The sequence below is a fragment of the Eupeodes corollae genome, chromosome 2 (genome assembly GCF_945859685.1).
Source record: "Eupeodes corollae chromosome 2, idEupCoro1.1, whole genome shotgun sequence".
Taxonomy (NCBI): Eukaryota; Metazoa; Arthropoda; class Insecta; order Diptera; family Syrphidae; genus Eupeodes; species Eupeodes corollae.
In genome coordinates this window covers 83,754,014-83,767,389 of record NC_079148.1, presented here as the reverse complement: position 1 = coordinate 83,767,389, position 13,376 = coordinate 83,754,014, and the positions used below count along the sequence as shown (strand labels likewise).

Here is a 13,376-nt window from a genome sequence, read left to right as displayed (position 1 = left end):
TTTGATTAAAAAAAGCAAAAAATTATTAAAATCAAATTATTTATAAACTTATGGTTTTGAAATATTAAAATTGAACATTTATTTTTAACTTTTTTTACTCAAATTTTGAGTTTAAAATTAAACTTTCCAAAAACTATGCATAGTTTCGATGACTTAAAAAATATTGTTCGTTTTTTTCATTGTAAGTATTACTGTTACTCATTATTTTTTTTCTATTTTAAGTTTTATTTTATTTTTTAAATTGGTCCTCCTCCTCCTTGCTTTGTTGTTGTTGTTTTTGCTTGCGTATGTCATTTTATTTTTACATTTATATTCCACATAAAAAACATAAGAGCCACATGGTGCATATATTGAATGCAAACAAAAACTTTGCATCGCATCGCACGTATCGGATATAATATACAATTTCCAAAGTAATATCCCATACTAAGCAGCATTCTGATCGACTAGTGTTTTTATAATTAACGGGCACTCAAGGGGTTATTAATACCCTTAAAATGTTTAAACACAATTCGAGCTTGAGGAAAATATGAAAGGATTAAAGAGGAGGTACCGATACACACTGGTCTTAAAGTTTTGAATATCAAAATGATAGGGAAAAGCAGAGTTGGGTAATGCATTCCACATTCTCGATGTGCGGTTAAAAACTAGAATCGCTATACTTGACAGTTCGTCCGAAATTGAGCTCAAGGTTAAACTAAACTCGTGTCAAACAAATCCAGTTAAAGAAAAAGCTCCAAAGAGAACCGTTTGGCAGTACGCCAACTGGGACGGTCTCAATAATTTCTTCAGGACCTTTAACTGGTCGCTATGCTTCCTCGGTAGCGCTCCAGTACAGATATAATTTCTAGTATGATTCATTTGGGAATGGAAACGTTTATCCCGAATAGGGTTAAAATTATTAAACCCAAGGTTAAATCATGGTTCGATTCGAGCTGCAAAGAGGTTATCAAGGAGAAAGAGTTGAGCTTCCGGTGTTTTAAAGCCAACCCAACTGAGGAAAACCGGAAAAAGTTTAAGCAAGCCAGGAAGGACTGCAACGCCTATATTCGAAGGACCAAATTTTTACATGACCAAAAATTACGGCGAAAAATACTGCAATGTCCCAAAGACAGTAAGAATTTTTGGTCATTTGTAAAAAACATGAGGAATTCTTCCTCTTTCTCAGTTCCTACGCTTGTTGTCAATGACACTATTTTAGTAAGCTCTATTGATAAAGCCAACTTATTTGCAAGGCAGTTCACCGAACATTCATGACTCCCCCAGTTCTTGAACGGTTAAATGATTCTATGGGACCAATCTTTTTTCGTACTCGAACTGTGGCGAGAGTTCTTAAAGATCTTAACATTAATGAATCCGCTGGCCCAGATGGTATCCCCGCTATTATTCTCAAGAGGTGTTCTTCCACGCTAGCAAAACCACTGCGTAAGCTTTTCCATCTATCATATTCTTCTGGGCTCGTTCCGAGTAGTTAGAAAACTGCATTTGTTCAGCCAATCCCAAAAAAAGGCGAATCTTCTTCTTCTTCCACAAATTACCGACCGATAGCACTAACGTCCCTTTTTTCTAAGGTCATGGAACGCTAGAAAAAAAGCTTTTAAAATGATTGGTGACATTAACATCATCAACTCGTTTACATTACTCGAACATCGACGCAAGGTTTCTTGCCTCACCCTTTTTTACCGTTATTTTAACGGACTATGTAAAATAGCCAGTTGCATTCCTCCCATTAAACAATTTAACCGTAATACCCGCGCTTCTAGGAATGCCCATCAGTTTACCCTTGAGCCCAACTTCGGCCGTGCTATGAAATACAGAGGTTCTTTTTTTAGCTGTACTACGCGAATGTGGAACGCCTTGCCAAGCTCTATCTTCCCCTGTCATTTCAATATTCAGAAATTTAAAACCAATGTTCACCGACACCTCCTATCCAACCCTTCCCTCTTTTCCTAATGCTCACACTGTGTCTTTGGCATATTAAAGGTATAAAAAACCCTTTTAGTGTTTGCTAATTATAAAAAAAAAATGATGTGCATTCCTAGAAGTACGAGTATTACGGCTGAATTGTTTGCGGGGGGAATGCAACTGGCTCATTCGGCAGAACACTGTTTATAAAAATATCGGTAAAACGACAGGCATGAAACATTGCGGCGGTGTTCGAGTGACGCAATTGTTTCATAGTTCTATCGCCTATCATTTTCAAAGCTCTTTGTTGGATCCTGTACAAAATACTTAAACTCGTTTTAGGGGCACCTGCCCAAATATGCGAGTTAATAGTTATATTCAAGTTTCGGACGAATGAATGTTTGTCACCAAGTTTAGAAGGGGTGACAAATTTCTTGCAGCATTTTTGGCAATATCGAATATTTGATCATTTCATAAGAGGTGATCTGAGCTACACATACCGAGTACTGAAAGTTGATTAGTTTCCTGGATGCAAGTGCCACTCATGGATAGCGGCATGGGGGGTGGGTTACGTTTTAACAAGAGACAGCATTGAGTTTTCGAAGCATTAAATTCAACACGGTTTTTGATTCCCCATTGTACAATGATGTCGAGGTTAAATTTAATGAGCTTATCATACCCCGCCGAATATGAAAAACTCAGGGTACTCTGTCAGTGAAACTGTTTAATATATTAGAAGTGGCAGACAAGAGATCGTTTATAAATATGAGGAAGTGAGTCGGAGACAAAACCTGGGCAACACCAGCATTTATTTTATGAATTTCAGACTTGAAACCATCCAATACAACTTTTATTGAACGATTAGAAAGGTAATTTCTAATCCAACGAAGAAGGAATTAATCAACCAAAAGCACGCACTTTCGATAAGAGATAATAGTAACATAATACCTGGAAGTGTACTAAATAAGTTTTTTAAAGCTCCTTCACATATTAAAAATGTGGATAGATAGAATGACTAACGAGTTTGATGGCTCATCTAATAATCAATTTTTTATTATAATCGCTTTTTGATACTGATGTATTGAATACAACGTAAGAAGGAAGTAAACAGAACAGAATCACAATTTTGTGTAAAAAAAGACCATAGTTGAGCCAAAGACACTCAATATAAAAACCGGTATCTTTCGTACGTTTTACCCTCCAACACCCATTTGTTTACATTGATGTTTTTGTAATTTTGACTTAGGTCCATTAATAATGGACCTCCAACAACAATTCGAAGGGTGAGTTCACTTGTTTTGACAGATGTTGTTTTTTTTTATTAAGTTGCTGCGGTGAGGATTTTAGATTTGATGTTATGTGGGATTTTTTCTAAATTGAGGTGATGTCACACTTTTCTATGTTCTTTTTTAGTTTAAAAACTTAAATTATAGTGAAATTGTTAAAACTTGTTAACTTTTCTGCCGCCCCTTAAGAATCACGGAAATAGTACTATAGGTTTTATATCCAAAAATTCCACCTACTAAAGTATGTACATATGTTTATTTGGCAGAACAAATTTTATTTAATTTTAATTTTGTTTCTTAGTCCCAACAATCATTTTTTTCAGAAAGAAGTTTACTTGTAAGGGTATTTTACGCTAAAAATGTACTTTTTTGAAAACGTTTGTATGGTAGCTTTAACTGTGTCCAAAATACTTCGCCAATATTACTTCGTTCTTCTTTAAACATACCAATTTAAACGAACTATAAAGAATTAGAAAGGCAAATTATTTATTTTTATAAGTTAACATCATATAATTATACATTTTGAAACAACTTAAAAACATGATAATTTAGAGACCCATTTTTCCTTATCAACCAATGTTGCAACAAAACTGTCAATTTTAGGTCAGGTAAGCACTGTACAAAATACGTCGAGAAATGTTCGAGTATGAGTTCCAAACTTCAGCGACGTAAATAAGCCAACACAAGTTAAAAAAAAAAAACATTTTAGTGAGTACTTAAATTGAACATAGGAATGAATTCTGATTAAAGAATTCAAATTAAAAAAAATCCCATGGCTTCAACTGTATTATTTTAATTCGCATACGGTATTGGTTTAAGTTACCGTCTCTTTAATTTAAGGCGCTAAAATTATTATTGTACAGGAAATATTTCAATTTTATTCTTTAATTACTAAACTATTGAGCATAAATGGAAAAAATAGACCAAGAGCCTTGAGTTAAATACACAATCTCCTTCTCTCTGGCTATCTTTGCACAAAACCCAGAGAAAGCAAGTGTATCAAACGCCACAGTTTGAATAGATTTGCAGAATAGAGTATGTATATCGTTAAAAGGTAAAAGATTTAATACGAATTTTAATATTTGTGAAAATGTTTAAAAAACAAAAAGGTAAGATAGATAATCCTTTTAAAAATTACAGGCTTTGCATACTAATAACTTTGGCCTTCTAAAATTACTAAATTGGCCGTTGTACTTGTATGTGGCTGGTATATTGCAACCCTTAACAAATGCATGCGATTTTTTTAAAGTCCAGGTATCACAAGTTTTAAAAGTTACAAATATGCCTTTATAGATTACCCTTAATTACCCAAAAGCCATATCAATCACGTTTTGTGATTTGAGAGTCTAAATTAACTGAGCTATTATCTATCTATCTATCTGACCTATTAGTTGAACAACAACTAATTGAAACTAAGACAATTGTTTTGGGTTTTTAGTAAATACGTTTATATTTTTCAAAATTGACAAAGTAAAAAACAATTGTTTTTTTTATTTATGCCGAATAAGAACACTTTTTTATGTCAAAAATTAGTCTTGGAGGATTTGTCATTTCCTAGCTAGAGGCAGTACCTGTGAACAAAAAAAACTTTAGGTGGCACAAGCATGGATAGGCAAGCCACCGATGATTTAGAATATTAATTTAATTGCAACCTATTGCGTGAATATATTTGGATGATACAATTCGGTCAATTCTAGGACTTATCGTACTTAAAGAATGGATCTTTGCCAAATGTAGGTTAAGTTTAAATGTATCTTACACTGATAACACATTTAATTATCTTTTCTAATTTTTTAATACCTTTCTACAGTACATGGACACAAAAATAAGTAACTAAGGCTATCAATTTTTCTTATCAAGGTCTGGATATCCTGTTTTGATTATTGGTTTTTAGGGTAGGTGTAAAATAAAACAAAACCTTGTTTACAAATTTAACTTTTATACATCAATAGATTGCCTGCTTTCACTTTTCACATCACACAGAATGTCCGCGATCACACATTTGCGTCTGGTGGCTGCGACAACAGTCAATTCGCCAAACATCAAAGTGTTTAATTGCTATTTTCACTTTTCTCTGTCACCCACACACAAGATATGGACTTCTTCGTGAAGTGGATACTGCCGCTATTAGCATCCCAGGTACAACTTCGTACTCATGTCATTGGTGATGTTATTTAAATGGATACCGGTTTATTTTTGTACTCGCGGGCGCACGATACCGAACTCGTCCCCAATCTTAAACACTGAATATAGCGACCGACCGACAGTGCTCGCTCCCACATCTCGTATAGTCGGGCGGCGCGTTGGAGGCAACGGCACCTTTTTAAACGCCTTGTCTGTTGCGGCTCTGGGCTTCTCCCTGTTATGAGAGAGGCTATTTATAAATTCAAATATCTGATGGGTACTGGTCATGGCACACAGCTAGTAGTTGGAAGACGCACGTCATTGCCTACTTAATCATTGCACCGACTGTCAGCATTAGCCAATGCAGATGTCCAGTTTTAAATAAATACATTCATACTGAACTGATGGATGATTCAAGGTAAGATGCGCATGTATTAACTGGACAGAGGTAAATAGCACACATGTGTGTGTGAGGGTACTGAAAAAAGATAAGCTACAACAAAGGAGAATTATAAAGCAAAGCACATCAGGCGAACAAATCAAATGCAATGCGCGTTATAAAATAAAAAGAAATGTGTAGTTAAAACGGGACTCTCGCGCAATGTTGGCTAGGTTGCCGTCTGTCTGGCAGTCTGTTATGAAGAATGTTTAGACAAATTGGGATGCCACACAACAGTATATTTAATAATTTACCTTCAGGAAAGAATAAACGTGCTCATACTTCTCTAGGTTTCTTTTAGAAGTTATAATTAACAGCAAATCGTACTAATATAATCGACTGTAGAAGCAAAAGCCAATGTGATAAACGTGACTCCTGTTTGTTTGCAACTTAAATGTTGACGCAGAATTGAATACACACTCAGCTTCAACTGAATACGCACAAACATTTTATAAACTCTTTTTACATTTATTCCAAATATAGGGGATTTTTGTTTCATCTGTTGATACTTACTACTCTCAAATGATGTTAAGAAAAACTTATCCAAATGAGCGTTTTCAATTACGGATACTTTAAATAAAGACTTTTAGTGTTTTAAGTGAAATTCGATTTCTGATTCTTAATTATAAGTTCAATGGATCTACACTACATGCTTTAGTGTTAAAAGCTTCATCACCGCTGTGAAGGAGGTGTTATAATATGAGTCAGTTATTATGGCACAGTTAAGGTTGAGTTCGTTACATCAAAAATAACTACAGCTGTTTATAAGGGAATCATGGAATCCTAAATAATTTAACATTTTTTGACCCCTTAACTTGGCCTACCAACATGATAACTCGCCTATTCACTTGGTGCGCATAGTAAAAGCTTGTTCAAAGGAGCAAGATTTGCTGCTAATGCAAGACGCTGCGAGGAGGGCAGGCACCAGGTGGACCAACATCACCACGTGTCAAGCCACAAAAAACATCTGGCCAACACTGGATTTAAAACGTTCAAGGTGCTTGCTCTCTCTAAGCAGATCGCATATAAGCTCGATAATAGGTGTCATAACCGGACACTGTCTAATAGGAAAGCACGCCACGAGACTAGGAGTATTCTCAAATGACTTTTGCAGAAGCTGTATGGACGAGGAAGAGGAAGAAACGGTTCTTCATCTTCTCTGCACATGCCCTGCTCTAGCTCGAAAACGCAAGAATTACCTAGGAGAATTCTTCTTTAACGATCTAAACGATCTAAATCATATCAGTATAATCAGCCTCTCACGTTTCGTAAGGGACTCTAACTGGTTCCATTGAGCTTAGGAGGAAGCCTCAAGATTCATGTGGTATCACAATGGGCCATTTAACTGGCCTAAGTGTGTCCGTATCCATCTTGGACAGTCACTATAACCTAACCTAACCTAACCTAGTCCAATCCAATAACAATTTGTTTTTTACCTATTGAGATAATTCAAAAACATTTTCAATTAGTAGTAGAAAGTGAGCAAGTGAGCGAGAGAAAAACTAGTGGTAGGTTTTGGACAATTAATTTAAATTTATTTTCCAATACCCAAATAGGTTTTTGCACAATACCCAAATAGGTTTTTATGAATGAATGAGGTATATATTAAGTTAGTACCTTTATCTAAATTTGCCTGTTAGACCCTTTGAAGTAATAAAAACAAAATCATATGGTATAGGTAAAAACTGGTGTTATTGAATGGATTAAAATAATTTTAAGTAATGTGTGCTGCCTCATGATTTTTAAATTACTTCAAGTAAACTGTGATGAAAGTATTCATAGTCAGATAAATGAGCGAAATTTGGGCCCAGAAGCGTTTTATGGCTTAAATGATCTCTCAGTTTGTTGGTATGGCGTTCCTGCTCCGTAGACTTTTCCCACACGTTTTCTATTTTGTTCGGGTCAGAAGAATATGAGGGCCATGGTATTATTTTGTTGTCCGTTATGCGCGGTATGTATTGGTACATTATCTTGTTGGAAAGTCTATCGTTGTTAACCAAATTATTATTCGTTCCAGAATCAATTTTTAAGTGATTGCCGTCATTTAAGAGCTTTGACAAACCAGCTCCTTTGTTTGTTATTAGATGATTGCTCCCCGTTTTCATGAGGTTTTTTAAGATAGATGTCCTCCTTTCTTAAATCATACAAATAGCAGCTATGGCCATCAGGTCCGTTTAAATTAATTTGTTTTCATCGGAAAGACGACAGTATGCCAAGCTCGATTCCACATTCTTTGATTTGTTACAAAATTAAGGCGTTGGCTTTTGCGTGCTTTTTTTGTGTCGGTTATAGTCTGCCTTCTGTATCACCCGAGTAACAGTCGATCTACTAGCATTAAAATTTAAAAGAAAAAAGAATTTAAAGCAGCTCTCACTATCACCCCCTTTTCTGAAATGATGTGGCTATCTCGACTATTTCTTTGTGGTTTTCCCATACCTCTCTGGTTCCTAGAGGTAGTTGTATACAACTTTTCAACTTTTTCTAACTTTGCTGGCTATAAAACGGATGGTTTAGACGGCGGTAAGCTCGAATTTGGCCTATTTTTTTTTTGGTTAGACTCTAACCTCTACCCATACTTCTTGATTCTATCAAATTAATGCTCCTACTAAGCTACCAAACAAATAGAGTATTGTTTTATCTTATTTAAAACACGCTAATAGTTAAATTTAGATCATGTGACACAACAAACAGGAGACCTTCTTCGGAAAAACCTCCATACAACTTGTAACTTTATAAACTTATTCCAAAATATTTTTCGCAATACATGCTTAATACATACTACCTATTAATAATAACTCATTTTTAAATTCAAATATATATAAATACAAACATTGAGTTATTTATTTTTTTTTCCATCTTAGTATGTTTTATTTTCTACTTACATTTTTGCTTTGTCTTATCCATAGCGGCACCGCTGGTATCATCGAGTCGATACATTTCAAATCCGTTTAATGTTGTTTTTTCTCGAACTCGAAATGAAATATGAATGATTTTTTTAATTGTTTTATAACAATAGTTGAGTATTTTATCGCACTGTTTTTTTTTTTTAATATTTTTAACACTATAGTTAATTTTTTAAATACTTTCTTTATAAAGTAGTAAAATATCTGTTGATTATCTATCAATAATAAGCTTTTACAAATGCGTTTATAATTTTGTAATTGATTTTATGTTGAAAAACATATTGTTTACTTTATTAACATTGTTTAATTCTTTTTTTGTTTCAAAATAAATAGATAAACTTTAAAGATGTTTAAGCAAATCAAAATTTGTATGTTATATTATATAACGACAAATAAGGACACATTCCACAATATTTGCATTTTTACAGATTAAGACGATAACTTTTCTTATAGGAAGAAATTAAATGTTTATTTGAAATTAAAAAAAATACAAATAAATTAACAAACTCTAATCAGAAATTCACAAAAGAATACTCAACAAATTCAATTGAATCAAAGTTCTTTTCAGATCTTTTACATTAAGAAATAAACACACAAAACTACGATGAGGATACATTTTGAGTTATTTTAACAATTTTTTAATATTTTTTTTAATTGGGTGTTTGTTTTACTCGGCGCTTTATTATAACACTGTTTGTATATTTTTTATTGTCATGTTTTATTTAAAATCTTTTGCATATTTATAAGTATGCAATTTTTTGAATTTTTGTTTGATTTTTCTGAGGGTTAAACAAATCAATTAACACAATATGGTATTGTAACACAATTTGTCACATAACACGCAAAAATGCTGAATTAATTGCACTGAATTTTATTTATCTGATGACAGTCAGTTGTTTTGTTGTTGTTCTTGAAGTTCATTTGATCTGAAAGCACAATATATGTAAACAAAATCAATTAAATTTCCAAAAAAAAAGTTTAATGTAAAGGTCAAGTTATGGGTTCATGGGAATTCAATCCATTAAAAAAAAAATATTCAAATATATGGGTAGCTTGAATCTTCAGTAAGACACCAAGTCTTTGCAGATATCAGTGAAATGGAGGAATGAAAAGTCCTACCATGATCCCTGTTAATTACAAAAACAATTAATTTATATTATATATAAAATAAAGTCTTTCATTAAAGTAACAAGCGTCATACGAGGTATGACAACTTTGACGAAGACGTCAATATGTAAAACATCAAGAATTGCAAGCATAAACGATTCTATAGGACGAATCTTCTTTCGCACTCGTACAGTTGCTAGAGCAGTAAAAGATCTAGACATTCACAAATATGTTTACCCTTATGGGGAATAATAAAATAACTTCTACTCTGAACGTCGAACTTGTCGAGTTGTAGAAGCTGAATAAGGTCAATGATTCTCGATAATTTTCTCCCGATGAGTCCTGAAACTAAAGGACGTTCTTATCCCTCTACCTTCCCAAAATCATCATCCACTCCCACATAAACAAGCCATACCAGCCTACGTTTATGTCACCAAGTCCCATCCCACCTCCCACGTTTGTAATGGCGAAAAAGCTAGCAACGGTCCTATCTCCTATACTCCTTCACACTCTAGGTAACCTAGCTGAATTGCTGTTACCGAATCCCAATCTTTTCCTTACACGTCAGAATGACACGTCAGAATGGGCCAAAAGCATACTTGCTTCAACAAGATCCAATAAGGACTTTACGTCCAAGAGAGAAAGGTCTCTTGAGGGGGCCGCACCGACACCAAAACGGCCTCGGTGCATAACACAAGCACCCCCTCAATCCCATCAAGAAACAAGCCAGTTTCAGTGACGTCACGAAGGGCAAAGTCGTGGTTGCGGTCATTGACAGGAGCGATGATGATGGCACAATATCGGCTGATCGTTGGCAGTTGGTCAAGGTTAAGCTCTCGGGTGGCTTTTTGAGCATTTTGAGAGAGCTTCCAGGACCACTTCCTTCCATAAGCGAAGGGGGTTGGCATCAAGGCCATGTCAAACTCATGGTTTGTGGCGACCAGAGATCTTGTGACCTTTACAGGCTTGCTGTCAGCCGGTTAGGTGAAGTTTGGCCAGGTGTGAAGCACGAGGTTGTCGCTGTGGAAGATATTCCTAGCAGACCTGGAGCCCGCATCTGGATACCGATCGAACCTGCTGGTATCGAGGACATTCTCGAGATGGTCAAAGTGTGCAACCCTTCCCTTCCGACGCATAACTGGAAAATAGCCAAGCTAGAGGAAGTGAAGGGTTTTTATAGGAGCGCCATTGTGGTACTCAATAAAGAATCCTTGGCTCCTCTAGCCCTAAACGAGGGCTCCATAAACTGTGGTTTCGAATCCATTAAAATTCGAATTTATAAAAAAGATGAGGTTAACGCGGAAAGCGGTCCTCCAAAAACTACCGAAGGTGAACTAGCGGTTGGTGAACCTGGGACGTCGTCTTCTCTCCTAACAGAGGGTGACGATGCACCCTTGTCCTCTCCAATCGCTACTGCACCCTCTACAAAAGTCGTGGACAGTCCATCCCTAATAGAGACTGAGGACGAACTTAACATGATCCTTCTGAGCGAGGATGAACCCTTGGGTTTATCCTCAGGCTCAGAGGATCAGAACAAAACCGTGGTGGAGGTTGATCTGCCTAATTGTAGCCAAAATGCTACAGTTAGAACACTCCATAAAGGCCTCGGCCTCACTTCTTCTCCGTCTGGCGAGTAACGGGGAAGACATTGTCCTGATCCAAGAGCCATGGATTGTAGGATCCGTTGTTCAAATACTCAGGACTCCTGGATATTACACACTTTGGTTGACAGATAAAGGTGAACCTAGATCTTGCATACTAGTGAAACGTAGCATTAATGTATTTTTACTCCATCGTTTCAGTGACAGAGATACCACCGTAGCTAGGCTGGAAACAACCAAAGGAACTTTCTGGCTGGTATCGGCGTATCTTGGGCATGACCACCTTGGCCCTCTCCCTGGAAAAACCCTGGAGAAAGTCGTCGCTGAAGCGGAAAAGCAAAGGATCCGCCTAATTATTGGGAGCGATGCTAACGCTCATCATACTGTATGGGGCAGTACGAATATCAACGACAGAGGTGAGTCTCTTTTTGATTATATTCTTGGTACTAACTTACTCTTAGTAAGTAATGTTGGTAATGAACCAACCTTCATACTAAAACTCGACAAGAAGTCTTAGACATAACTCTTGTCTCAGATAGTATACACCATATGATCTTGGACTGGAAAGTATCCAAAGAACACTCGTTCTCTGATCATAGATATATCCAGTTAAATATAAATGTGGATGATAACCCGAGTCCATTGACTTTTCGAAACTATCGGAAAACTGACTGGGCTTTATACAGGAACTCATTACAGAGTTTACTAGAACCTGGACTATCTAGTCCTTCCTCTAACGCTAAGCAACTTGACAACAAAGTCAATGACCTTACCTCAGCTATGAACAAATCGCTAGAAATTGCTTGTTCACTTATACACATAAGAGGAAACCACAATGGTGGGCATCAGAGCTTGACTCGCTCAGGAAGGAATGCAGGAAACTTTTCAACCGGGCCAAAGCTGCAAGACTAAGGACTCCTACAAAGAATCCCTAAGAATCTACAAGAAGGCACTAAGGAAATCCAAGCGATCTTCTTGGCGATCTTTCTGTGGCATGATAGAAGAAACTTCTGAAGCCTCTAGGTTACGGAAAATTCTTTCAACTAATCCAGCTATGCCAAGCTGCTTGAAAAATACAGACGGCTCCCGGACAAATTCAAGTAATGAATCGCTGAACTTACTATTGGACACTAACTTTCCTGGTAGTTCTCTTACCGAAACTTGCAACAGTTTTATACGTTCAAGTTCAAATACAACATATCCACAAGGTCTAATCATAAAGGATAAGCTGCAATGGGCTCTCAACAGCTTCAAACCATTTAAAGCTGCAGGACCAGATGGTATAATACCAGTCGAATTACAAAAGGCTTCTGATATAATTGCACCAATCCTTGAGGCAATTTTTACCAGCTGTCTTTACCTGGTCCATGTTCCCTCGGCATGGAGGGAAGTTAAAGTTGTTTTTATACCTAAAGCAGGTAAATGCTTCCAAGTCAATCCTACGACCTATAAGTCTATCATCATTCCTTCTTAAGACCCTGGAAAGATTGATTGATATCCATTTAAGGGCACGTATCGATACAAGACTTCTGTCTTCGTCTCAACATGCCTACTGTAAAGGTAAATCGGTGGAAACAGCGTTACACACTTTAGTACGCACCATCGAATATTCCCTCCATCATAAAGAGTTCACTATGGTTGCTTTCCTTGACATCGAAGGTGCCTTTAACAACGTGGACACATCTGCAATCACATCTGCACTGACATCTCTAAATGTAGAGAGTTCGCTTCGGGAGTTAAATATAGCAGTTTCAGGAAAGCATCTTAATATGGACTGGTTGTTAACCCACACAAAACCGATATTGTCTTATTTTCGAGGAGATACAAAATTCCATTTGTTAACCCTCCTTATATTAAAGGAATCCAATTGAAATTCTCAGACGAGGCTAAATACCTAGGTCTTGTCTTAGACAAAAAACTAAATTGGAAACGCAACGTACAGGAAAGAGTCAAAAAAGCTACTGTAGCTCTCTTTTCTTGCAAAAAAGCTTTTGGTAATAAATGGGGTTTA

General features: G+C 36.2%; 1 protein-coding gene across 2 annotated transcripts in view; it reads right to left on the bottom strand.

The window, feature by feature from the left end:
* Positions 1 to 13,376, bottom strand: part of LOC129945884 (serine/threonine-protein kinase minibrain) — an 86,622-nt gene that overhangs the window by 63,844 nt on the left and 9,402 nt on the right. For both annotated transcript variants that reach the window (XM_056055841.1, XM_056055842.1), the window contains exon 2: positions 8,637 to 9,583. In XM_056055841.1, the coding sequence (XP_055911816.1) occupies positions 8,637 to 8,691 (55 nt within the window). In that variant the 5' untranslated portion in view covers positions 8,692 to 9,583. The remainder of the gene's footprint in view (positions 1 to 8,636; positions 9,584 to 13,376) is intronic.